This window comes from Scatophagus argus, chromosome 4, assembly GCF_020382885.2.
Source record: "Scatophagus argus isolate fScaArg1 chromosome 4, fScaArg1.pri, whole genome shotgun sequence".
Taxonomy (NCBI): domain Eukaryota; kingdom Metazoa; phylum Chordata; class Actinopteri; family Scatophagidae; genus Scatophagus; species Scatophagus argus.
The window spans coordinates 1,864,491-1,892,153 of record NC_058496.1 but is presented as its reverse complement, the minus strand read 5'-3'; the positions used below and the strand labels follow the sequence as shown (position 1 = coordinate 1,892,153).

The following is a 27,663-nucleotide window of genomic DNA, read 5'->3' as shown; positions in this document are numbered from 1 at the left end:
TTTCCAGCAAAAACTCAATTTGTTTAAAGGGCAGAGGGTCACAAAAGGTTCTTGTAATTTGCCATTAGAAAGTTGAATTTGGGCAACTCGCTGTGGCAACAGCTGGTTAGAAAAACACGGATGTTCTCTCAAAGGTTTTGCATTCTGCTAAGTTTCTGATGCAACCGTAAAAATAAGCATGAAAAGAAAAATGTAGATGCTTATCACAAAAAAAAAAAAAAGATTGAATGAAGATTCAAGATCTTAGTGTTTTAATGAAAAAAAAAAAGAACTCTAATGAAAATTAGATCAACTTGAATTTACAAAGAAAAAAGGTTTGGGATATTACATAATAGAAAACACCCATTTCAGTTAGAATCATGTTTAATCAAAGACACATTTTTGGTGCAACCCACGTCTGTCAGACTGAGTTCTGTAAGATAACTCAGCGGTATATTGTATTTGTGGTTTGGGATACTTTTTTTGTGTCTTTGTACTGTATATACCGGCATGTGAGTGCAAAAATTTAGAGACGTAGATATCCACATGCAGCATTATCAATGATAACGTAAAATTTGGTAACATTGTGTGAGTTAAGAGTCCATCTGGTTGACCATCTGAAGCATTACCACACACATCCACTCTGTGATATTAACAATAATATACAGTACATGTACATATAAAAGGCCTTGATAGGTAATGAAATGTGGAGGAATCCCAAAATCACATGTTCTAGACAGTTGTCGGAGTTAACAAAGGCATTGAGGTGATCAAAGCCACATTTACTGTACATGTGAGGTCTGATTGGGTTCTGTATTATAACTGTTCCCCAGGCTCTGCAATGGGCACTTGGGGTTCCTCGTCACAACTGTCCTCTTTCCCCACCCAGTGGATGCCGTGGCCGTTCTCCCTGGGAGGGAGATGAGGCGAATGCTGGCGCTCCAGGGTGGAGAAGGTGGTGAACTGGACCCTCTTTCTCTTGCTAGTGGGTGAGTGGAGGGACTCGGTGTGCATAGGTTTGCTCCTGAGGGAGCCCACGCAGCTAAGAGGAGAGTCTGTAACAGAAGCCAGGCAACTGGGCCTTCTGGACAGAGAGGCAGTCTTTTCTGGCCCAATGTCTATGACAGTGGTTGTAGTCTGAGCATCTTGCTGGACAGGACTGCCCGGCACGCTCATCACGAGCTCAGCATCTGTGCCGAGCCATACCCAGTCGTGCCTGTGCCCTGTGAGCTCCTGGCCATGAGAGGGAGGCTTCTTGTGCCTGAACTTAATCACATATGAGATGCAGTTCACCAGAAAAACCAGGATGGCCAGGCAAAAGACGCCCAACAGAGCGTACATGCCGATTTCCAAGTCTGTGAGTGGCCTGTTGGCCAACATTTCTTCACCACCGATTTCCACCTCCGTCACCTGCCCAGGAACCTGCACTTTAGTGGGGAAGTTGTTATAGTTTACCAGGTTCCCAGGGGCCTTCACAGTGCTAGTAAAACTAACACTGCCCATATCCTCCACTATCATATTGTCTGAGCCATACGCTTTGCTGCTGTCACTGGGGCTGCTCATCATGTTGATATTCACCACGTTGGTAGGACTGCTGGGGTTTCCTGAAATGCTGGTCTTACCCACTCCTCCAAGGCTGCCGCTGGTGATGAAGGTTCGTTCTGTAGATTTGATGGTGGTCGTGATCTTCTGCATGGCACTCTCCTCTCTGTCTGAAGTTGAGCTACGCAGTGGAGGATCCTGGGACGGCCTCCTCTGCTTCCTCTCACTGTCCACCTCTTCCCCATCATTCCCGTAGTCACTGCCGTTGTCCTTGCTGCTAACAGTGCTGCTGTCGACACTGCCTGGACGCCGGCTGCTCACCTGGAACTTCACCTTGAGGCTGCCATTGCCCACAGCCACTGTGCTTTTACGTTTGGACTTCTGGCAGGCCTCGCAGATGGACATCTCCACTCTGACCATGACTCCCTCGCCTTCGCCCTCTGCCACCACAGTCGGAGGCGTACCCTGCACGGACACCACGCCCTGGTCTAGAGATGTCACCGTCAATCTGTAGTTAGCAGGATCATAGATGTCGAGAGGCGTCTGGTTGCCATCGCTGAACTGCACCCAAGCACTGACCAAAGCTTCCTGGAGGAACAGAAAATCGGGGAAGCTGTGATTGTGCTTTTAATCTGCACCTCAGGTGGAGAACATTTAAATGGATGAAGACTATTACCTGTTTGGGGCTCTGTAGAATCTCCTGTGTGGTTGTGGTAGCCAGAATAGCCCTATTGCTTCCTGGACTGAGCTGTAAAGTCATGGAGAGGCCAGTCACCAGTTGGACCCCCAACTCTGTGATGGTCACTTTGTCATCCATGACTTTGATAGATGTCTTAGCCAAGATTGCATCAGACAGTGGAGAAAACACCTGTCACAGAGCAATATCACATATGTTTAATTAATTAGGGTGCCTCAGACAATATCTCCTCACCAGTATCAGTTTGTTTCACCAAGTAAAACTTGTACCCTTGTGAATCTGAAGCACCCCATCCAATCCAGGGTCTGACCAGCTGCTGCTGCCTCAGGCTGTTCAGGCCCAGGTCAGTCTGAGCAGTAGTTCAGTTTATTACCTGGATAGTTGTGGTCCCAACATCTCGCCCTGACAGCAGCCTTCCTGCTTGCAGCCTTGCAACACGAGGGTCCTCCACCTTCATGAAGTATCGAACCAGCCTTGTGACATCCAGCTGCCAGTCCGGGCCCAGGAAATAAGCCTTAGGATCCCGAGGGTCTGCCTGCTCTGCCACAAAGTGAGTTAGCACCCTCACCAGGGCGTGCTGGAACTGCAGCATGCAGCCCTTCCCCTTCTTGTCGTCTTCTTCACTGTTCCAGCCGGCTCTGGGACATGAGCACAGAAACACACATGCAGGTCACACCTGTCACACGGTAAATGCTTTGACCTGCTATACTCCAATCACTCAACCTGACTCTTTGCTTGATTGGATCACGCTGAGATATTGCAGTACATTATGTAATGGAATCAAAAACTCTAAACCCTTGGAGAGATATGATTTGGATTTGTACGGGCCAAAGGACACTTCTGTAAATCCCATCGAGAAACCAAATAAGGTGAGATTTTTTAATGCTAAACAAACTGATTATTTGTGTGTCCCACCTTTTTGAGGTTAGTATGGGTACCCGCCAGCTTTTGATCTGGCTTAGCTCCGTGTCCGACACCTCGATCTGGAGGGGGAGTCGAGGCATCCACACGTTGAGTTCGAGCTGAGCACTCAGGTAGCTGTAGGTAAAGTTCACCATCATCTTCACCTTCCCCTTCGTCTCTTTGCCATTCATGAAAACATAGTCGCACCTGTCCGACACCTGCATTGGGGGAAACGGTGTGTAAAGGGAATGATCCATCACAGCGTGGATATTTTGTCATTTTAATTTCCCTGATAATGTCAAGAGTTTGTGTAAGTACGCTTGTGTAAACAATCTTTATCAAACTCAGAATGAGACTGTTGTCAATGAAGGAGATGTTAGTCAAGGAACCAATGACAAAAAATAATCAAATATTCACATAAAAGTCACTCTTTTAACAAATAGGCCATTCTTACAACAACAAATGGACTCGCGGCAGTTTTGCACTGCATGTGTTGCCATAGTAATGTCAGCTGGCTGTAATAAACTGCTGCGATGATCACCAGTCCGAAGCGTTAGGAAGAGGCAGCATTGCAATTTTATGTTAATCAAAATATCATGTGGTGCAGCGCTGAACATCAGTCCTTCACCGCCAAGTGCATTCATTATTCTGTAATATCAAAGGTGACCTTGGCGAGTTTGGGCGACCGCTCAAAGATCTCACAGACGTTTCGCAAGTCAGGAGGTTTTCCTTGGTCTTCTCGACAGCCACTGCTTTAAACAAATTGGATAATTAACACAACTTTGAAATTCAGCCACCAGGACCTGGAAGTGTGCAGCCCGGGGGGGGGGGGGGTGACTTTGACTGATGGCCTAGGGAGGAATACAAATAGCAAATAGATTCTCATTCGTGTGAACCCAGCGGTCAGCCAGAGGATGTGCTGTCACAGGGATATGCTATTTTTGAGAGGATCTTGTGTCGTCATTGCATCTGAGCGTCGGTCGTCCCGCAGCCGTGACGAGACCGCATCACTATGTGTCATCCCTGTTTCTCACCGAGACGCCCGGACCCCTTCTCTATGAATACTCCTACACTTGATTTCTATCCAAACAGCACATTTTACAATATGTGGCTCAGAGAACAGTCAGGGAACAGTCATTATGGAAAACTTCTAATGCAGCCATGGAACGATAGCCTGATTCAGCTCCAGCGAGGTCGTCTCTCATGCTTTTTGATTCGGTGTGCAGGCAGTCAGCCAGTCATCCATGATCTGAGACGCTTTGCTCATTTTTTCTTTTTCAGAGAAGCGTCTTCCAAGAGCTCTTCTGAACCTCCGTGAGCCAAATAATATTGAAAAGCAGCAGTTAAAAACCGGAATGCCATTCCAATGTGTCAGCCGCCCACGTATCCTAGTCACAGTCTCATCCTGCAGCCAAGAATATCCCTCAGTGTTCTTTGGTGTCAAAATTTATTCAAAATGGGATTTGACTTTCATCAGTGCAGTATTAAAGGATAGTTCAGGGGTTTTTGTGGTGGTTGTTTTGAAGTGAGGTTGCATGAGGTACTTATCCACAAGTCAGTGTATTACTACAATGTGTGGCGGTCGGGACGGCCTCAAATTGTTGGCTGTGGACGAGAGGGCAGCAACACCTAAAAAAGATCATTATTGGTTTGGCGTATGCTATATTTAGAGTATTTTCACTGCTTTCCCTTGTAGTCAGTCAGACATTCCCAACTGGAAACTGAAGCTTTAATTGTACTCCCTCCAGGGTCGCCAGACTTCTGCCAAAAGCAGTAATTTGCCTCATAGAACACAATCAAAGACCTTGTTTGTCGTCTTGTGTGAATCCAAACTAACTTTTCTGGCTGGTCCAAAATGCTGCTGCCCAGTTATTAACAAGGTCTGCATCAGCCTGGAAGCTGGAATAGCCTGTCGGAGGCCATTAGACAGGAAGAGTCTGTCGAGATGCACCACAACCCGAGCCGACCTGTTTTTATTTTGATCTGATTTGTTCAATATTAAATTATTGTTTTAAATTGTTACTATTGTAATCTCGCCTTAATATTCACACACGTCGTTATGCCTGTGCCTGTTAACGTGTGTCTGACTGCGTGAAGCTTTTTAAAGTTTGCTATAAATGCAGTAAACTTGAAACTGAAAACACCAAAATCACCAGTGGAGGCAGCAGTAAAATGCTGATTGAATCCATGCTGTAGCTTGGCTTCCTACACCTGAACTCCGGCAGCCTCTCCATTCAGTGGATGAGCTGATGGCCGTCTGCTGCAGGTGATACTGAGTGTGAATAAGTACCTCATACAACCTTACTTCAAAAAACCTAAACAAAATGCTGAAATGCACAGGTCACTGACATGACTGTAGGTTCCTTGTGAAAATAAAACAAGTTCAGAGAGTTAAGTTAAAATGTCTGTTGCAAAGGGGCACGTTCAGTTCAGGCACTGACGTAAATCAATCAGTCAGATTGCTGGGCCGTGTAATAAAGTCCCGATTAACCAACTAAGTAGACGTCAGTGCTGAATTCGTCGCTGCCTAAAATGCTCAGGTGTCGGTCGTTCTGTCCCGACGTGACAGAGGGAACGCTGGCCACATTTTAAGACTCTCCATCGTTCACACACTTCTGGAAAAACGTTTCCATCACGGCAGATTAGACTTTGTTTTGCTTTTGTTTTGTCACACGAGCTATCCATTCTGGATAAATCCTTCCCCATCTAGCACAAGCAGATTTGATACTCTTCAGGCACACCAGAGGAGAAAAGATATGAGTCAAGCTGTTAGACTAAGAAGATTAAAGGGAATATTTGTGACTGAAGCTGCTCTCCGGTCAGCAAATACACTGAGAGCTACAGTAAGCTTAGAACAACAGCAGAGGCGGCTACATTACAGGGTTGAAAAGAATGATTTAGGTCGTGTCCAGCCTCTTGACATCCTCATGTAATCCTGCTTTTTTATAGCTGACACCCATCTGCACTTAATACATGTGCACATGCTGTATGTACTGTACTGTGAACACTCTGAGCAGAACACTGCGTTTATTTATTAGCCGAGACATGTTTGTCGAAACTGCTTTGGGACATATTTGACCGGCAAAAAACTTATTAGAGGTCTAGAGTCCAGTGCATGAGTTTATTCTTTGTTTACGTTGGACTTTACCCTTGAGTAAATGCATTCATAGCCTCTGACCTCAGGGCCCAGGGGCCCGACTTTCAATTTCATCAGTAAACAAAAGCCGGCTTTTGGCAGTCAGCCGTGCTCAGGTTCACGGGATAAAAGGGACGAGTCACGGGATGGGAGCACAGCGGCGGACTGCGAGGTCATTTGTGGCGAGCGATTTAGCTCAGTGGCTGTTCATTGTCGGCGTGATTGATGGGTGATGTTGTCGGAGCCCGGCTAATAGTTTGTTTTACCGTGTGGGAAAGAGATAGAGAGCAGAGGTGACTTTGCTACGACTTATTTGTCTGCGTTTGTCTTTACCATCGCACATGAAACTGACCTCATAGAACCATTTTTTAACAGAATTCCCTCCTGCCTCTTGGTGGGCAAAACAAGACACAAACAGCTAACATTTGCTGCTGCTAATCTCATTTATGTTCTCAGGTAACCATTTACTGTTCAAATTAACTCTTCAAAAGTGCGTGAAGAGGATCTATTAACCCTAACAAGCTTTTGTTCTCGCTTTAGAGCTGCTAGGTTAAGTTAATGTGTGCCAATAAATCCAGCAGTAAGTTGAGTGAAGGTTAAACCATGACATAAACTCAGTAAATGTGTTTGGAAAACTATTTGAAACAATTCTAACAAACTCATAAGGCTTAAGCAGTCTACAAAACAAGTTTCTTATAAGTATCTTATAATCTAACACTAATTGTGTTTGTGATGCTGCTGTTGAAAATGATATTTTCTCACTGAGATATAATGTTAATAAGCAGCTTATCAGACCCATCTCTGATTGTTAAAACATGACAGAACTGGGCTCTGACAGGACTCCATCACATTCAGCTCACCGCCTGCCATCAGGCGGACTGAATGCGTTCAGGGTCGTGTTTCAGAGCTTTTACAGGCGCGGGGTTCCTCCTCCCCCCACACATCACTTTTATGTTTCAAAACCTGATCCATTTAGTGTCACTTCATTCGAGGGAATGTTAACCAGCCAACAGTGGAAAGACGCGTTTGTCTCAACTTGATGATGATGTGTTGTGATTGGCACACCGCTGCCTCCATGGCCCTCTAGATGGCGCTCTGACCCCCACCGGTCGGCCCACTGCTTGAGAATGGCGGCCCTGCGGTATGTGGAGGTCTGTAACAGGGAGCAGCAGGAGTACGTCCTACCTTGAGCACATCTTCATCAGTGGAGCTACAGTCGGTGTAGTCAGACACGTCAGTGACTACTCCATCTTCCTCCACAGCCACCGTCCTCACAGGCATCACCACCTTCTTCCCAGTAAGAACAGCCGTATTCAGGATGTCCGTGTCCTGCGGAGACCAGAAAAACACATGCAACAGAGTGATTTGTTTCAATTTCATATTTAAACTCTCAGTTGATGTTTTTCATGTAGTGCAGAAGGTTTCTGTGGACTGGAGCTCTGCAGGAGGAGACGGGAAGAGAGCCGGGAGTGATGGAGTGTGACTTGGTGACTCAGCAGTCCTGATGAGGTAAGAAGGTCAGTCCTCCTTTGGGAATCCAGGGGAGAGGGGGCGCAGAGTTAAGGCTGGATGATGGCCAGGTTCACCCCACAGAGGTAAGAGCTAATCTTGGACTTTCCTGCACAGGAATGTCCCTCAGAGGGACGTCCAGTCAGTTCGACTAGAGACGCAGCCCAGCCTGGTTTAATGCTCACTGTGCTATTCAGGCAGGCAGCTGTGGCAGGCAAAGCAGAACCGGCTGCTAACCGCAGGTTTTGGTCTCTCTGTCCACATGTCAAAGCGTCCTGAAGCAGGACCCCGGGGCCCGGCTGCTCAGGGTGATTAGGGCAGTGACTTCCATGATATGAGAGGCAAATTTCTAAAGCGCTTTGGATGAAACTAGAGTGTGTGTGTGTGTGTGTGTGTGTGTGTGTGTGTGTGTGTGTGTGTGTGTGTGTGTGTGTGTGTGTGTGTGTGTGCGCGCGCGCGCGCGTTTGCTTGCATGCATGGATGATCAAAGTATGAAAATGAAGCAGATGGATATGTGTCCTCCTGTGGAAAAACACAGTGTTTTAAATGAAGCTGAAATAATTCAATATTGCCGCCCGGCCGGTTGTGTGAACGATCAGTTGAATCAAATTTAAAGAGACACTTGGCCACTCAGAGCACGAAAACGAAGCAGACGGGTTGAGTCCCTTGACTGTAAAAATTGGTTTAAATGAAGCTGAAATAACCAAACATTATTTTTAATTGTCATTTCAGTGTAGTTAAACCCCCCCAAAAGGAACAGAGATGTGAAGCCTCTGAGCCGCCGAGTGCTGAGCGGTGACACCCGGCAGAGTGCAGTCAGCGCGGCTAAGAGCGATCAGTCAGCACTGATGTCCCCCGGAGCCAACCATCAAACCTCCTCGTGTTCGGTCCCGCGCCTGAGGTGGGCTTCTAATCCGCAGGAGAGATGAACCATGTCCAATTCACAAATCAGGCCACCGTAGCCCACCCTCATGACTTCGAGCGCTTCGGCACCATGATGATGGAAATGCAGCGGAGACAGCTGTGAAACACGAGTCACATGCTGTGGGGCCCCGTGAAATCCTTTTTAATTTTCCCATCCGAAGTCCGTGTTTTACATTTCAGCTTTCCTGAATTCTGTGTTTTAAGATCTGAGCTCATTCTGATGTCGGTAAGGAAGTTTGATGCAGCACAACATCGCACTACTTTTTAATCAAAGAAGTGCTTCCATACGGTTATAAAACAAAACATCCTTTTGTGAGATGCTTCACATCAGGCTCGGCTCTAAATTTAGCGTTTTGTGTTGAAATCTTCTGGTTTTTTTGGATGACATATGGCAGGTCGCTCAACACTTTTAATAAGTGAGAGAAAGAGCGCGTTTTCAGTTCACGCTTCAGTGAAAGGTTTTTAAGTGGTCTCCATGGTAACCAAACCATGTTTTTTTTTTATTTATCTCTGTCAACTTATGTGAAGTTTACTGTGCACAGACTGCTCTTTAAATCACACAAATGTGCCACTGCATGCGTGTTGATGTTTTTAACTGACTGATCAGCTCCCGGTCCGTCTGTGAGCTCGAGCGAGCTGGGAAGTAATGAATCAGTAAACACTGCAGGTGTCCTCCTGTGGGCCAGGCGTGAAAAATGTTTTGTCTCAGCGAGTGTCTGCTGTCGGGCTGGTGAAGGCGGGTTGGCCGGATGCCGTCCTCTCGGCTGCCCAGCTGCTGACGGACGGAGGCGCCGGACGCGTGCTGGAGTCAGCGTGGACTTGAATGATCTCCACACCAAGTTAGTGACATCACTCACCCCCACTGTGCGACACTGTGTCTGTGACGTGGGAAAGGAAAACGTCGAGCAGCATCCATCGCTTCTGCCTGTTCAGTGTGTGTGTGTGTGTGTGTGTGTGTGTGTGTGTGAGGGGGGGCTGAGTCCCGCCCTCGGGTGCATGTAAACAACACCAAAACACAGCAGCACAGTTGTGATTTTTAGAAATTGCATCCACATCTTGGATTCCGTCCATGTTTTGTGCATTGCAGAAATATTTTAGGGCCCTAACACATCCCAAGAGTCTTCCATAAAGTATGATGATGGCATAATGATGGTTGAACAAACGTTGAGAAACAGAAAATGGCGGCCTGACGTGCATGTGAATGTGATTTGCTCCTGCAGTCAGTGGTGTGCGAAGCCATTGATCGTGGTGACGCCGCTCAGCGTGCTGTAAAAACTCGTGTCATTTTCCGTGTTCAGTACTGCGGACCATCTCGCGGATTGATCGCAGAGGTAAAACTAAAGGTAGCATGATAAAGAGGCCCACCGCACAAAAATAGCAGCACATGAAGCATCTGTTTGGAGGAGACGATGACCACATCTTGCATGCAGGAACAGAGCGGAACAACACAGAGGAGAGACATCAGCTAGCTGACAGTCAACAACACAAGGTCACACTCTGCTCAAAATAGAAGCCATTTACTAAACAATCCACAGGAGCCTTCTGTGTATGCAAACCAGACAGGAATGGATCAGAGCAAAGTGCATTTTATGATATTTTCATGCACCAACGCTCAAAGGATGCTGCCCAAGTGTTGACATTATTGGAGGCTCTGCTGTCAGTGACATCGACGGCAGGTTTAATAAAGATTAGGTGTGACAGCCAACTCACCATTACAAGAGGAGCCAGGCCAACAAAGTCTCTCTGAGTGGTGTAGATCCTCATGGCTCCTTCAGTCTTGGCTACAGTTTTGGATGCCGATGGTAGCTCGAGCTTCCATACGATCACCTGACTGTCGAGAGGACTGCTCAGCTCCTCCACCTCGAAATCCATCTGAAGCACCTCCAGCAGACTGCTCTCGAGCCTGAGCGGGAAGCGGGCTGGGTTAGAATGACCGCATGCATGCATACATCCCTGACTGAACTTCCAGTACAACACATTTTGTGGTTTTCCAAAAAAGGATTCTTGCAAATAAATAGAAATTGATATGGAAATGAATGTAAGAAAACAGTACAAAGCAGATGTGGCAGCTTTCTGTTGTTATAATTTTGTTCAAGAGGTGCAGGATGTGGTTCTTTCAAGTTCTTCATAATGTGAATTATCACCACAAAGTTGGAATCTTTCCATCACAGCCGCTGACACTTAATGTGATTATTTCTCCACTGGGGCCTCACATGCTGAACTGCTGTAGAGTTAATCATGTCTGAACAAAAGTGTGGCGTCTACACTGCAGCGTATCCTGCACTCCAGGGTCTGCGGCTCGTGGCTCTCAGTGCAGATCCAAATCTGTGGGTGCCTGAGCCCAAAGCAAAGTGCATTAAGAGGGCTTTTGTCTGATAGAGACAAACTTTGCATTAGAATGTGGGACATTTCACTTGATAAATAGCATTAAAACAAGGCTAAGAGACTGCAGGCACGCTGGCGGCTCTGTGAGCTAACATCAGCATGCTAACACGCCTCAAGCAAAAGAAAAACCTGCGAGCTCTCGTTTCCTTCAGACTCGAGGTGCGTCGACTCAAGTGCCTAAGCACAACTTCAAGGTACTTTACAGGAGTATTTTCTTTTCATGCTGCTCTTTGCTTTTACTCCACTACACTTCAGAGGGAACTATCAGTCAAGTGGATCACATCCCGTCCTGCCGGTCAGTAGAGGCATGTTTGTTGCCTCTGTGGATCACCTTCAGCAAGAGGGACACGATGGACTGAGACTTTGCTGTGGCGCAATGTGTGAATTCAGTAATGACTTTTAACATCTACTGTTAGTGTTGAGATCTGAAATTATTTAACATTCAGAAAACAAAAGAGAAATAGAAAGTAACTCAGCAGAAGATCAAGACTGAATTTTTGGAGACATCCAGCCAAGTACCCAGCGAGATGTTCTGAATTTGGCCCCGTCGGCAGAAAGTGTAGAGATTTTTTGGAGAGGAATGTGATCACAGTTGTTGCGACAAGACCCAATCCCCTGCCCTCTTTTTTTTTAACTTTGTAGAGTCCTTTACATCTCCAGGCCTTTTCACAAACTAAAACAAAAAAAGAGCAGAGCCGACTCTCCGTGTGCTGGCCCTGCCCTGCTGGTGTTGTTAAATGTGAACTGAATAAAACGTGGTCCGAGGACAGCATCTCCCTGCATGCACAACAAAGTGCAGACCCAACTTATAATGGCCTCTCAGTGATGCCAGCTCGAACAGAGTGTCCTGTCCATGAATTCAATTTTCTCCCATGGCCCAAGTTACTATCCTGGTTTTTTTTATTTCTTGGCACTGCGCTGAACTATAGAAAAGATGCATTGGTGGACAAAAACACAATAAGCATGCACATACCCACATGGACACACTGAGCCGCAGTGCCTCTGTGTGTGCACAGGGCTGTGCAGGACATACAGTCAGTCCTGTTTACTGCATGGAAATGACCTCGATGGGGCAGCGTACCAGCCGCCTCTTTGTATTAAAGCAGCCCCCTTCTCATTCAGTGCTGCATTACAACTGCTCTTATTAAGTGCAAGACAGAGATTTAGTGTAATTGAATAATCTTAGCATATTGCTCGGAGACCTGAGATTAAAAGATAATAAAGGCATTCTGGTCAAATATCAAAACAAGATAGATGTGCTTGACTTGCATAAGCATGCCTATATCCCCTTAAGTATGCATTAACACAGATATCCAGATAAGATAGGGCATGCTATTTATGCCCTCAGTCATTCTTGTGGAGCTGGCAGGGGAATGATGCTTCAACAACTTGTTTACGACCAGCAGTATGTCTGTGAGTAACATAATAAGATTCAAAGCAAGCTGCAAGAGAGGATAAAAAAAAGCTTTAATGCACAGATACAGCAAACACTTTTAGTGCTCGTGAAAGCCAGTAAGACAAAAAAGAGTCAGCGAAATCCCCACAGTGGTGTGACAGGAAACACTCTGCAGGGGTTCTGTTGGTTTCGTGACATTTTAGAGAGGATTATCCGAAACTGAGCGAGTGGAAGAATATGTTAACCCATGAAGAATTTGTGATAAACAATGTCATAATCCGCACCGAATGGGGAAAACAACTTAATGAGGTCAAACCAATAATGACAAGCACAGATAAGGTCAGTGTTGTGGCCGCTTTGCGACTGTTGCTGCGTGACCTCTGAAGAGTCGGCGTCAGACAAACCCTCACGTTTAGCTGCGCGACGTTTAAATGTGTCCCTGCGCCACAGCGAGTTTTCATACTGTACTGAGGAACTTTTCACTGTGTCTACCTTTATTAGTTTTTTATTTTCATCCTGGGAAAGTTGGCTGCACACACACTTTGCTCTTTTCCGGCTATGCCAACCGTTCACACACACACACAGATTAGAGCTTTAGTTTTACAAGCATTTCTTGGAGCAGCTCTGCAGGCGGAAGTAATCTTCCTGTGTCAGTGTTCAGTCTCTGTGGATCAGTTTTAAGAAAGCTCGGGCAAGCTTTAAAGGCAAAGAAAGAATTCAAATTAAGTACACAACAGCAACATAAATAGCATTGACCTGAAAGTGTGTTGCCACGGCAGTAGTATGTCGCTGTCTGAAATCACTAGCTAACTAATGCTGTTCGTGGTCCACAGAGGATGAATCCTAATGGCTTTGATGATCCACTGAATTTTCATCTGATGCCATCATCAGATAAAAATTAAAGTCTTGCTCTCTAAAGAAATTCTTTCAAAGTTAAATACATTAACAGCTCAGCTTCAGGTCTGCTTTGTGTTTAGTGTTAATTAGCAAGTGCTAGCATGCTAACATGCTAAACTTACAAGTAGAGTGAATATAAGAGGGAATATGATGCATTGCTGTAGCTTAAGACAGCCAACAGCAGTAAAATGGCACGTACACATTAATACAGCTGTAATGTTAATCTTAAAACATCAGATATTGTAATAAAACATGATGGCTACTTCTGCTTTTACTCAAGAAAAGGATCTCTCGGTCTTGTTTTGCCTGTATTACATTTTTCAGGTGGTCGTGAGAGGGTTGTGGCCTATGAGATTTGACTCCAGGCTACTGTTGTGGCAGCATGCTAGACAGAGGAGGCTTGAAAGTCATCTGTCCTGTAATCTCAGCAGGCGTGGGACCTCAGTTCAGTGACAGAAAGCTGCACTTAGCTGAACTTCAGAGGACATCTGAGATAAGCTGCTTGTTGGCCAAAGGGTGTAGCCCCATTTAATAAGGTTAAGGGGCACGTTTAGTACTTCTCAGAAGCCCAAAGAGCAGCGTTTGATCAGACTAACCTGCAGATGTCTTGTAAATATTTTAAATGTGATGTTTGAGAATGGCTTGGCACAGTTCTGCTATGACCACCCTCCATGCTTGTGGCCTTTAAACCATCGGTCGGTTAAAATCTGTTTTAGTGCATACCAGGAATGCATCGACCTGCACGGCTGATAAATGTTTAAAAATGATTCATTTATGTAGCATATGTTAGTTTATTTAGTATGTTAGGCCTTGTTTGGTTGTTTGTTTGCTTACTTTTGACTAACCTACACTGCTGTAATGGGCTACTGGATGCTTGAATTTCCCTTGGGATCAATAAAGTATCTATCTATCTATCTAAAGCACAGAGGAGAAGTGGATGGGGTAGATAAAGCAACAGCTGTTTACTATGGGGCAGCTTTACAGGAGCACCTGCAGCCAACCTGTGCTTAGAGAGTCTAAGAGACGTCCTCACAGGACACAGCACGAGATGCCTCTGCAGTAAGCTGCTGTCAGGCTTGTGCTGCACAGATGGTTTTACTCCACAGGTGCAGTACAACGGTGCCACTTTGTACAGCTAGAGACAACCTGAGACCATCAGAACCAAAGAAAATCCACTCTGGACCTTTGGGTTGTTATTTGTCCATTCAAACAGTAACACTTTAGGCTGATAGAAATGTGGTAAAGCACAGTCGACACTGACGTAATATGAAGAGAACAGACTCGCCTTTTCCCGGGTATGGGAGCCTTCCTCTGGCAAACAACAGCGATGACTCCGTCTCCACCCATATCCAGAGTGATGTCCCACAGTAAAGAGTTACTGGGTGTCGCCGTGCGAAAGGTCACGCCTTTCTTTACTGTCGCCCTGCGAAAAGTCAGACAGGAGAAGGTCAGGAGTGTGCTAAATGGGAAATGTCCCGTATTAACAACCAGTGGAATCAGGGGCCATCAAAGTTTAAGCGGTACATAATGTGAACAATTACACAAACATATTTATGCAAACATCCACTGAAAGATTCAGTTTCTTTACACAAAACATACTTGATTTATTCGATCAAACTGCATGTCCACGTTATCAGGACTTCAGTAATGAGAGGACATGCTCATACGTGTACACCAGTGAGTAACACTGTCCATGAAAATCATGTGTGTGGTGCACTACAGCAGCATTCATAGTCTACTGAAATGCTTCATAGTGCTTTATAACTACATTCATAAACACACAGAATGCTTTCTGACGTCAGCAGCCATTAAACATTATAGATGTGACTCATAATGAACTCTAAGTTCAGGTGTCTTATGGAGACTCTTGACTGGTTGTAAAATAGAGGTTGACTGATGGAGCTTATTATGCATTGAAAGCATTATGAATGCATTATAATACACTATGAATGCCCTTGTAATGCACTGTAGACGTCGTCTTTCTAAAAAGTGCTACTGAGCAGAGAGGATGCTGAATATTTATTAGCCCTATTGGAGCAATCAATCAAGTAAACAAAGTGCAGAAATTTGTAAAAGAAAATGTCAAAAAATCTGTGATTTACCACCAGCCGTACCAGACCGTCCCAACCACCCTCATCCCTCTGCATTTTAAACAGCAAAGAAAACACTGGTCTTTTCTGTTCGCCCCTGTGTCTGATTATTTAAATTGAACAAACGGATCATTAGTTTTCTCAGCCTCTAATTTGTTAATGGAAGCATTATGCAGTTGAACACCTTCCCGGTGGGCTTCCTGAGCATAAGCAGCTTGCAGTAGGTCAGATGTTAATGAGATATTCTGCAAGAATTGTGATCAAAGGATGCCAGGGGTTGCACATGTGTAAAAACGCAGAAAAGAAAAAACAATGGCGGCAACGATTCTCACTCCTTTGTGTACTCTCAGCTCTGGGAAGACTCCCCGAATACTCAGCAACAGCTTAGACGAGTTGTCTCAAATAGTTCAGAACAACATCCTCGTGTAGTTCTTTGCTTTTCATGTGCATGCAAAGCTGTGTGGTTTATCTGAATCTTTGAGATAAACGCAAAGTGTTTACCGCATTACGAGTCTCTGAGGACGTGTAATCTTTGATAGGAGCAACAGTAATCAGAGCACTTTGACGGGGGGGGGAAGACTTACAAAACCAGGCAAGAGAAGAGGAGCGCAAAGAAAGAGAACAGACTGCCAACATGTTTTATCTGCCCTGTTGTATTTATTTATGTATTTATATTTATTTATTTGTGCGTGAACCCTGAAAATTCTCCACAGCCGAACATTTTTCTCATTTTTTTCTCATTTTTCTTGTAACATTCTCCAGATCGCCGTCTGGCTCGACCTCAGCCACAGAGCGCGAGACATGGAGCCGTGAGGGGGGTTTTCTTGTGCCATCCTGTCTGGGGAGACTGATGGTTTCCATTGCAGCCGCTCACAACAGCAGCTGAATTTCTCTGATTAGTTCAAGCAGGCGGCAGAGGGCTGAAAGGTGAAATCATCTGCTGCTGTGACTGGATGTGAAACTAAAGCCTGCCAGTGTTTCCGTCACAGCTGAATGGCTGCAGCGTTTCAGTGGAGACCTGACCGTTTCATTTGCCGTAAAGAAGATACTTATGTTGACTCACTCTCTGCGTCTCAGGAAACGCACCGAAGCTACAAGAACGTCAAGTAAATTCTGCCGGTCCTGAGTGAGTGTCCTCAAATAAAGCACAAAATGAAGCAAAATCCTGTCGGTGTCACGTGGTCTCAGTGTTAGTATAGTAAATGAGACGAGCTTCTCTGTGTGCTGTGCATTAGAGGGGATGAACAGGGAGTCCAGCCAGTCCATCGCTATCAGTCCAAAGGCAAACACTCAGTCTGGACTGAATTAGCAGAGAGGATACAACGTTCTGGTTGGGGAAGAAAAGCGGGTACACCCTGCTGTTTGTTTAACTGATGGAAGACGAAACCGCTCGTTAATTACTTCTGTTTCGAATTGACTGCTTAAATTTAAGTTGCATGGCAACACAATAGTCAGTGTCTAGGACTGAGCAATATGCAAAATAAATAAATAAATGGATAAAATTGTCATTATGTTGACAGATATTGTGACTGTCGGATTGCTGATCCATGATCACTGTGAATAACTAAGAGATCCTGTTAGCTGTTAGCTGTTAGCTGTTAGCCGTTAGCTGCGGTGTGTTTGGGAAGGGTGTTTGAGTGGAGCTCATTTGATGCAAACAGCTGCAGTTTTGTTCGGCTTAGGAACCAAAACTAGATTGTTTGGTTTAGGAAAAGATGGCTTTGGGATAAAATGTTAATTGCATTATTCTGCAAGAAAGTAATTAAAATACATGTGTATATGAGTATCAGTGAGATTTCACTCCAGCCAACGGCATCCCAGTTTCATTCTCATGTAATGTAATGCAATGCATCTGAGAAATTTATCCAAAATGTGTGCAGTATGTTTTTTCCAACATAGTCCTGCCTTCCCTTCCTGTCCTGGAGTTCCTGTTTGTGTACATAACTGCATTACTGAAGCTGACTGTGAAGAACTGTGAGTGCTGTGTGGAAAAACTTCAAAATTAATCCAGCATAATCAATAAGGTAAGCAGGATGGCACACTCAGTGTATTAATGGGAAAACCAGAGTCGACAGTTAATCTAGTAATGAGTTGTGGTTAACATGTCCCGCCGTGATGAAACACCTCCTCGCACCGCGCCAAGTGGAGCAGAGTTTAACTAATAAAAAGTGACAGTAACAAGAAGAGTTATCTGAAGCCCTTTTTTCTCTGTTGTGTAAGAAAAAAAAGACAACATCCCCAGCGACTGGAAGAGGCGTTTTTCTTCCGAGTGGTTGTGAGCAGGAACCAGTGTCCATGGCTTTGGTTAGCGGGCCCTGAGGAGGCGGCGGGCAGGGGGAGGCACCGGGGCACAGAAGATGGATGGCTGCGGAGACTGAAGCTGACAGCGTGTGAGAAAAGCAGCTCTCAGGTGCTGCACCTGCCATCCATCTCACTTCTGACCAGGCAAGACATGCGTGGCACTATTGTTTCACCTTTTACATGCTCTTCATTTGTTCACACACACACACACGAATCAAAACCACGACGAGACACACACTCAAATCGGTCGACACACTGTCAGAGTCACTCAAAGCAGACAGTGTTGGCCCTTGGCCTTTTTTTAGTTACTTCTCTTCTGTTATTCATTCCTGGAAAGCTGTTTTCTTTAAACTTATTTGAAAGATCACAGAGCCGTGGCCAACTAAAGAAAGCAAAACAACAAGATGAAAATGAGAATACAATGAAACAGAGAGTGAATCTGATCAAAGAGCTGCGAGATGATTTATCCTCTGCGGGAGCCACACAGCTTGGCCCAGATGCATTTCATCACCTGAGCTGCTGTGGAGATGCTACATGGGGTTTGTAATTACTTCCCTGATATAATTTGTGTTCCCATCTTTGGCTTTGTGAACGCATCACCGCGGGGCCGCAGTACCGTCGGTGAACCCCAGTGCAATCGCAAACAGATGCAGTCGTTAATTATGCAGGCAAATGTCCACCGTTTAGCCAGTCTGATGGCCAGCCATCGGCAACGTGCTTATTGTACTTATGGAGCAGTTTAGGGAGTTGGGGAGACGTTCGTGCCAGCTCTGCTGCCAGATGGCAGGCACCACAGCACTAAAGCTGGATGTAGAGGTCCAATTTGTCACACAGATGAATGATTAGGCTCTCCGGCTGAAGAGCTCGCTGACACAGTGTCCTGCTGATCCAGAGGCTCAAGATTATTTATTACCACAATGCTGCCTTTACATAAAACTTACAGGGCAAGACGAACTGTTGTGCTTCAGCAAAACAACGAGAAAAAGTGAAAGCTCACACGTCATGCCACTCCACCTCCTGAGGATACTCTGAAGAGATAATCTAGAGATAAAGTAGCCCTCACGTGAGTGTGTGATGATGGCAGTACAATACGTTATCTGTGACCTTTTTGAAACTCTCACAGAGAACGACTGGTTCATTTTGCTGGCAAGGACAGGTGTGACTTGTCTTTCTCTCAGTCGACCTCAAACGCTGGCGTCCCTTGACTCCAGCTATAGACATCAATAACAGGTTTATCATGCTGATGAGAGAGTATTAGGCAAAGCTTAATGGGACATTGAGACAGTGATAAAGCACACAGACAGCTGCTGAGGACTGCATGCACAGGGCTTGTGAATGTGCACATAAACTGGGGGGAGGGAGCACACAAGTACTGATTCATGTAAGTCAGAAGAACAAGTTGAATTTCAGAGTTTAATCACTAGTACATATATGATACGACTGTAGAGATACGACTTCCAACCAAATGATCAGAGCAGAGAGAGGCAACATTTCTGCTATCTGCCTTTTGTTCCGAAGCATCTCAGTGTGTCTCGGTAAATTAATTAAGGCAGCAATGATTGAATGTGACAGAACGAAGGGGGGAAAAATCAGTATTTCTGTTCTGGCTTCACTGCCTCAGCAAAGATCAAGAGACAGAGAGGAAAGGAAACCCCGTCGTTAACTCAAATGCTTGGACCAACCCTTTAAAGGGACAGTTCACGGACACAAGGCTCTCAACAGGGCGGGAGGTAAACATTAATGACGTCCTCTTCGGCTGAGCTGTAATGTTAACTAGCTTAGTTAGCCTCTCGTCCATGAGTAGGTGCACATTTCCTTGTGCGCCGTGATACAGAAGGAAACTGCTCACAACAAGGTCTGTGGATTATTTTGAGTAATCGGGTCATGATATCTGGAAAGAGACGTTGCTGTTGAGTGCTTCAAATGTGGTTCATTTTGATGCTTCTGCAGCCGATATCTCCAAAACTCTGCAGCTCAATGGATAAAGTGCACCGCAGGTAAGAGGGGAAATATGTCACTTTGATTTTGGGGTGAACTGTCCCTTTAAAACACGAATCCACAGGTCTGCACCACAGTTTAACAATACTCCACCCATAAAAAAGCAGGAGGGAAAACCTCTTAGCTTCACGTTGCGTTTGGGACATGAGAGAAACGGTGAGAGACCTCCTCAGACTGACGAGGAAGACGAGTGCATCCATGCACAGCTGCCCGCTCAATCAATTCTTACCTGTTCCTGCATTCACAATTGACCTGAGTAGGCGACTGTCCGAGTGAATGCCTGCAGGACCGGGTGAAAAAGCAATTAATAATCCATGACTGTCTCCTCACCTGCTCGTCTCCACTGAAGCGTGTGTGAACAAGTCGCGGCGGAAGCAACTCTGAAATTCTTTATTTTTCAGCGAGTATTGATTGTGTAACACAGAGAAACGATTGCAACTGCTGTCCAGGAGCTAACCCACTGTGGGATTACCCACCTTCTCCGTTCTTTTAACATGATGTGAAACCACATGTGGAGGAAGGATTCATGACTTTACTCCACATACAGTCCACATATACATACAAATCCAAAGAATACCTGAAACATGCCAGGGCAATGCGTTTCATACCTCCTGATAGTTCATTATGCACCAGCTTGGAGTAAAGCAGATAATGTCTAGAATAATAATAAAAAAATCAGCCTCTAATCAAGTTAGCATAAATCTGCACTCGTCTGCTCTGACAGCTAACCTGGACAGCCGAGTCACGCTGCACCGACTTTCTCTTTGATCTCCGTCTGGATGATGATAATCAAAAGATGTTAATGCCGCTGATGACCATGGCGATCATCAATGAAACGGCGAGAGCAAAGAGGGAGGCGTTTAATTCAAATGCACTTTAGAGGTGCCAGTCTCCCACGTTGCATCACTTCACCTTGAGAGAAAGCCACAAGAACAGACTTGTTTTTCTTCCTGCTGCTTGTTTTCCTCTGGAGGAGAATAAGTCAGGAGGCTGAGACTGTTAATTGTTGGGAAGTATGTTTTTTAAAAAAATATCTTTGATGAGTTGGCCTCTGTTGCAGAGGATGTCACAGAGACCTCCAAGCGAATTATCTATTACTGCTACAAGCTCTGGTCAAACAAGAACATTGAGCCAAATGAAAACAGAGCCTTAAGTTAAACTGAGCCATGTTGCTAATGATCTTCATACATTCAGCAGCTGTGAAAGTTATGGAGGCACAACGCAGACGCTTAGCATACCCTTTGAAGCAGCGCAATGAGTCATGAGCTGCATGTGGTTTTGTTTGATCCACGTGAACCTCAGTGACGAGCGCTCCCGAAACGGCCCTTAATGTCATCGGGCTGAGCTCACGCCGACATGTATTTTTCTAATTTAACTCCAATAATCCACCACAGTTCTCAGAAAGTCAGTTAACCTCTATCATATTTTCAGAGAAATGCTATAATCCATGCTAAATCTCATGTCCTCCGATATTCCTTTATTTTAAATGGCATGGGATTTCTGTGAAAATTAAAGAAGGAGAGTAACGCTGTTAGAGGACACTTCCCTGCACTGAATTCTTATTGACTAATTAATTTGGAGTTCGCTGAAGCTGCCGAGCCCTCTGAAGTGATGGCAGTATGTTACCTCAGTGCACAGCAATGCACCTGTACAACAAAGCCCATCTGAAAGTGTGAGGCCTACCTGAGGGTGAAGTTCGTCAGCTGGGCCGAGCTGGCCATGAGGATGTAGAAGGTGGCGATGTCAGTCTTCTTCAGAGGTTTGGAGGATGTCCGTATGACTATGGCATTGCCAAGCTTGAGCCGAGACAGCGTCGCCATCCCTTTGGGCACCTGCAGAAGACGTACGCTGCCAATCCTCTGCATGGGAGTAAGCTGAACGTACTCCGCCTGCTGCTGCGAGCCTCCCCAGCGACTCCCATCCGCAGAGTTACACTTCCCATTCACCTTGGGCTGCGCCTGGTAGTACAGCTCCACAGGGTTCCCAGCAGAGGGGTCCTGCCTCTCCCTGCTGGTGCCCTCTGACCCCGGGGCAAACCAGCCCAGCGCAGGAGGCAGCTCAGCCATGCAGGTTCCCCTCTCGCCTCCCAAGGCACAGGAAGCCCTGACCTCCTGAGTCTGCCAGAAGGCGTACACTGTCACACACGGTAGCTCGTCCACAGTTCCTTCTCCCCTGCCCCAGTCCCTCCCCGCGACATAGAAGAGCACCCGCACTTTGGGCTTGGAGGAGAACACCCGAGGTGTCAGAATGAAGGCCTGGATTTTCCAGTTGAAGGTGAAAACCTCCGGAGCGTTGAAAAGCTGCACAGACTGGACCAGATCTCCAGGCACGAGCTGCTCCGTGGACATGGTGCCATAGCTGGCGTTGACAGCTGGCTGACGACTGGCTCTTAAGATTACAAAGGGCTGGGTGTGACTCTGCATGCTGGTGTTCCTCATGAAGTCCTGCCCAGCCTCCTTTAAGAAGAGGTAGTCAGCGTCTCGCACCTCGTAGTTGACCGGCAAGAAGGCACTGGGCACTGGGCTCTTACTGTCCATCAGCTCTTTACTGCTCAGATCTGGAGGGTGAGAGCAGAAAATTACACTCAACAACAAACACAAGTGATGACGTCAGTTCTCTTCTCTATTTGAGAATAAAATGTGGGAAATACCAGCAGTGTTCCAGGACTTCAGCAGCACAAAGGTCAGCCGAGGCCAACTGATCAACTGAGTGGGGCATCGAGATATTACACTAAAAGGCCTCTGAGCTTAACCTTACAACTTCTGTGACAGAGCAAATAGGTGAAATAATGTAAATTACAACAAGAGAAGCTTAAGAGTGTTTTGGTTTTCCCAGGCGGCTGCTGGGACAGAGCAGCAGTTGAATCCTGGATCTTGTGTTTCAAGGGCTGGTAACATTCCTGACATGATAGAATGATATGATGCTCTGCCAAAAGAAAAAGTCAACGTAACCTTCGAGGAACAGTTCACAAGCGTCCGGCCTCTTCAGTTGTTTCAGAGAACGCGGCTTCACCCGACTTTGCATCAGCATGGGGGTGAGTAGACACTGATTGAGTTCTCATTTTTGGGTGAACATATTAATATTTTTCCACAAATAATTTCCAGATAGCTACAGAAAGATAATATGTAAAAAGCCCTTGGTCATGTCCTATAGAATTGACTTTTTACTACCAGTTAACTGTCACATATATGTTGTTGTATTGTCGAAATGTTCTTCAGAAACATTCACCACATCCGTCACGTTGCCATGTTGTGTTTCCACAGTTTCCTTCAGCTGCCCCAGTTTCACCTCACGTGGATGACCTGCTTGGCCCCCATAAGGGGAGGAAAGTGGGATCTGATACATCTGGCACAAGGTGGAAATCAGGGACCAAAAACTGAGATTAAAATGGCTTTTCAGATTGTCAGCAGGCTGTGGATACCCAGCAGAAAAAAGCACGTGAGGTAAAAGACAATGATCCTGATGAAAGTATTAAGCTCTTATTCACTCAGATGTGCATTTATGCATCAGTTGCTTTGTGCTGGACAGCATACCGCCACAACGATTACCGACTGACTGTTAAATACCGGTCACAAGTGCACAGAGTGACCTTTTTATATGAGTGAGTAAAAGAAACCAGCAGCATAAATATTCTCTGATCTGGTTTAAAAGCTTAATGGTTTGCCTTAAATGTTTGCCTCGGTGGGAATAAGCAGAGGTCGCTCGGCCATCTTGTGTCCTCTAAAGTCCATTTTGACAGCAAATGCAGGCAGGCTGACCTGCACTGGTTATCTGGTGGCCAGTTGCCCTACTTGGTGAATTACAGAAAATAAAACCACTGGTGTTTACTCTGCGGATTATGCAGAAGTGTGATACTGATACTGCATAGTGACTAACAGCTCCAGTATCATCTCACACTTAAACAAATCATCATCCCAAGTATACCAAAACTGATGTCTTACAACAGAGATCATAAACAGATCTGTACGCTTCGGGGAGATGAATCTGTGAAACGATGACAAAAGATGCCAGATAGCCCTCTCTCTATTCAATTATTAATTGTTATTTATCCACTGAGGAAGGCTTGAAGCTTTTCTGCGTCAGTATCAGTCGTCCTCGCGGCTGCTGGCATTTGACGGGCGCGTCTATCACGGCCTCCTCTGCTTCTCATCCTCACTGATCCACCGGGCAAAGAGGCCGACATGATGGTCTGACGGCACAGCAGTAACGACACTGTGTGTGTCGGATTCGTGTCAGCCCGGCAGCCCTCGCAGGAAGACGGCAGCCTCTCTCGTGCTGTTGTCAGCCATGTCTGCCGAGTGGGCGACTGGGGCTGGGAGCGGGGCCGGCCCGGCTTAGCCTACCGGTGGCCGCAATGACAGATGTGCTGTTTAATACCAGAGCTGGCAGCGGCTCGGGCTGGAGTGAATATAAATTGGCTCACTGTCTCCAGGAGGAAGGCTGCACCACAGTCACATGCAGGCTCGTCCCTTGCAGTTGGGTTTTGACGGGTCATCTGTGCTCTGCTTGCAATTTCGTTTTGCAAAACTCAAAGGACGCAGATTAAATGGAGCGTACGGTGTGTTTGTGAACACAGCAGACTTTGCCCACAGTCTTAGTGACTCGTGGCACATGCATCCTTCTCCTTTGCCACTAGTTCAGATTTTAAACAAGTAGTCAACGTGCACAAAACTCTGCGGGTTTGTCTGTCCTCTCATCGCGATAAGAGTCCTGCCCTCAACTGATAAACATGAGAGCCAATCCGCCGTACCAGCTGTTCCAGCTGTTCTGGCCTCTCAAATCACGTTGAGGACCCTGAGCTTCTCTTCCTCTCTTGGCCGAGTCAGAAAGCATCAGCGTTGCAGATGCTCCCGCCGCCTCTAAAAGCCACCTCTCTGAAACTGCTCTCCTGCAGGCCCAATGTGCTCAGCGCCTGCCTGCTTTGTTTTTGTCTCTGCTGTAAGCAGGTTAAGGGCTCTCAGTGAGGACCAAAATGACCAAAGATTCCCATCGTGCCAGGGATTAAATCACATGTCGTTAATTAAATCTTTATTCATGCCTCTCTGTGCCCAAATGAAAATGCTCCCAGAATGAAATTACATGCTGCAGTTGTTTTCCTGTGCACTATGAAGCTGCTGCAGCTCTGAGTGATAGTCAAAAATAAACTTCAGGTAGGAATTTTCTTTCAGGTGTACAGTAGTACAGCGTTCTGCCGCAGTCCAATAAGAGCTTCACTGTCCTCCCATAATGTAGAACTGAAAAGTAATCCTACGCCCAGAAAAGTGGCTGAGATTTGTTCTGTGGTGTATGTAAGTAACTGCAAAGTTCACTCATGGATTAAGACTCTCGGACTCATTTCAGAATAATTTTCCTCATCATCAGTTCAGTAAAAAAACACTGTTGTATCTAATGAGCCACATTTTGCCCTGCAGTTTGTCTTAAGGCTTCTCTCAGGCGTGTCAGCCAACTTACTTCCAGTGTGCTTGTCTTTTAGCCTTATTTCTCCGGTTGCAATCAATCTTTGTATTATTCTGTTAAAAAAGCACCGAGCGCGAGCAGCCGCTTTGAATTCTAATGTGCAGTAATGACTTTTACCATATGTGCAAAACAGCTTGCAGAAGTGAGTCGAATCCCAGCAGCGTCACCGCGGACAACAATGGATGTCTGCATTTTAATCAGTAATTGAGAGATTAAAAGAGCTGTCTCAAAGTTTCTCTTTCATTCAGACGTATTTTTTTATTATTATGGGTCGCATATCTGGCTTAAAAGGATATGTCAACATGCTAATAACACCAATTAAGCATCTGTCTGTAAATGATGACAGCATTGTGTTTTTTATCTTTTCACTGACTCACCTTTCAATGTTGTTAATAAAACGGCAAAAAGCCTCATCAGGATCTGACAGGCTGCTGATAAATATGAGCTTAAACACAAAGATTTCTGAGTCCTCTGTGGCACACTTGGACCCCGAGCAGTCAGAGGAAAGACAGGCCGTTTGAACTTTCTTTTAAAAAGGTACCAAAAAAGGATCTTCTACAATTGTGGTTAATTATAAAAGGTCATACAGGAAGTGAGGAAAGTGCGTGTTGGAAACATATGCAGCGTTACGACATGCTGTCTGCTACAGGTGCCTAATAGGAGGCCCAATTAAATGAAAACTCACATTTTAAAGGTGTAGTGCTGAAGCTTGTGTTTGGGCTGATGTGTTGCTTCACAGGCCTGACCGTGTGCACCTTCCTGGGTGAATTACGACTTCTCAGTCAGTCAGATGGTGGAGTCACAACAGCCTCCTGACGGCACATTCTCACCACACAGGCTACAGGAAGTGCTTCACACCAACACACAGAGATGATGTAGTGCTGATCATATAGCATGTAATGCTCTGCTGGCCCAGGCGCCGAGAGGGTGGAGAAGATAAGGAGAGAGGGGGGAGACAGAGAGGCTTAAGCTTGTGCAGTGATTGGTAGGAACTGCTGTGTCCAATGAGACTCTTAAAGCTGCTTTTTTTATCACAATTTCACCATTTTTGGCATCTTTTTGTATCCACACAAATCGGCCAGCCTGCACTCCGTGGAAATGGCCATCTCTGAGGCAGTTATAGGCTTTACAGCAAACGCCTTTGTGATGTGATTCCCCCCCCCCATACTTTTTCATTATAAAAGTTGGGAATTTAGATTGGCTGCTTCTTGTTTGCCTCGCTGTGTGTGGAAATGGGGTGCGCTGGTTATAGCAGACATCCATAATGGAAGGCAATACTCCACAAAGAGAAGCAAAGAGGCATTAAGGCTCGAGTTGTAATGCAACCATCAAGTCTGTTACTCCTCACCGATTTCATCCTGAATGTTTTATGTCCCGCTCACTGATGTGACACCCCTCTGCCACCCCTCTGCCACAAGTGAGACACATAAGCTCGTGTTAGGCTCACTGAATCGCTGTATCACTGTGGAGGGACATGTGAGTTTGCGGCACAAATGAGGACGTTTATATTTTATTTAGACTTCTAGGGAAGCCTGTTTTCACTGCTGGCGTGGCGATGCTGAGTGAGGAAGACCCACCTCCCGTCACAGTCCCGTCCAGAGGCTCGCTGGTTTCAGCTGTTATCATTAAATACAGTGTAGACAGCGTGAATGCTCAGGTTAACTCACTGCGCTTACGCTCACACTCATCCCTGATGAACACAACACAACACACGACCAATGGCTCCCAGCTTACTGACCTTGTGTGAGAACTGCTGTAATTGTTGCAAAGAATATCTGAACGATCCTCCACCTCTGGTAGGAAAGGCTCATGTTGGCACCGGCGCGTCGCTCTTCCAGGCAAAGTTCCCAGTGGTTCCCGTGGTTTTGGTGTCGTTTCAGCAGAGCGTGGAGCGAACCGTTTCGTCCATCTCTGCAGTTCGCACACTGAACATGATCACACCTATGGGACTATAAATCGCAGTAATCCGCGCTGCTGGTGACATCGAGGTCTGTTCATCGGCGGGGTGGTGCGTAAAAGTTGTGCGTAACGATCCTGGAGACGTGTCTCGTGAAGACTTTGTGTCCGGAGATGTTCAAAGTCTTGAGCTGGAAGTGTGGGTCGGACAATGTTGCGTTCCTTCCTCAGCGAATCATGTGAAGCCCTGCAGACCGAGTCGGTCTCCAGTCTGCCGCCGCGGCCGGGACTCTGCGGAGTTAAACGGCTGTTAGCAGATCACTGACTGTCTTGAGCGCAATCCTCAGGGCACTAAACTCATCATCTGTCACTGTTCATCCGCTCAGGAAGCCACGTCCAGCGTGCAGCTGGTGGGATTAACCCCGCACTGGTTTGAATGTCATGTCAGATGACATGATCAAACGTGATGCGTTCAGGGTCCGCTGATGTTTGAGTCTGCTAACGAGGGATTTCAGTGCGAGTCAACACAGTGAAGCCTGCAGTCTGCAGTCAG

At 46.0% G+C, this 27,663-nt stretch overlaps 1 protein-coding gene and 1 long non-coding RNA gene across 2 annotated transcripts; one reads left to right on the top strand and one right to left on the bottom strand.

Annotated features, from left to right (window-relative positions):
• Positions 1–231: 231 nt before the first annotated feature.
• On the bottom strand, positions 232–27,617 carry LOC124057988 (transmembrane protein 132D). The gene is made up of 9 exons (XM_046386755.1): positions 26,953–27,617; positions 21,441–22,314; positions 14,654–14,791; positions 10,401–10,593; positions 7,443–7,586; positions 3,134–3,339; positions 2,592–2,856; positions 2,198–2,389; positions 232–2,109 (listed from the first exon to the last, which is right to left on the bottom strand). Exons 1-9 carry the CDS (start codon positions 27,023–27,025, stop codon positions 796–798), a joined length of 3,399 nt encoding a protein of 1,132 aa, XP_046242711.1. The 5' UTR covers positions 27,026–27,617; the 3' UTR covers positions 232–795.
• Positions 7,294–9,476, top strand: LOC124057991. Its single transcript, XR_006843191.1, has 3 exons — positions 7,294–7,554; positions 7,670–7,766; positions 9,400–9,476. It is a non-coding gene; the product is annotated as an uncharacterized LOC124057991 (long non-coding RNA).
• Positions 27,618–27,663: the final 46 nt, after the last annotated feature.

Excerpts from the sequence above, each read along its gene's own strand:
- LOC124057988 (XM_046386755.1), bottom strand. The coding sequence starts at position 27,025 with ATGAGCCTTTCCTACCAGAGGTGGAGGATCGTTCAGATATTCTTTGCA. Across the intron at positions 3,340-7,442 it reads CTGATGAAGATGTGCTCAAG|GTGTCGGACAGGTGCGACTA; the intron begins GTAGGACGTACT and ends CCCCCAATGCAG. Across the intron at positions 2,857-3,133 it reads CCCATACTAACCTCAAAAAG|AGCCGGCTGGAACAGTGAAG; the intron begins GTGGGACACACA and ends CTCATGTCCCAG.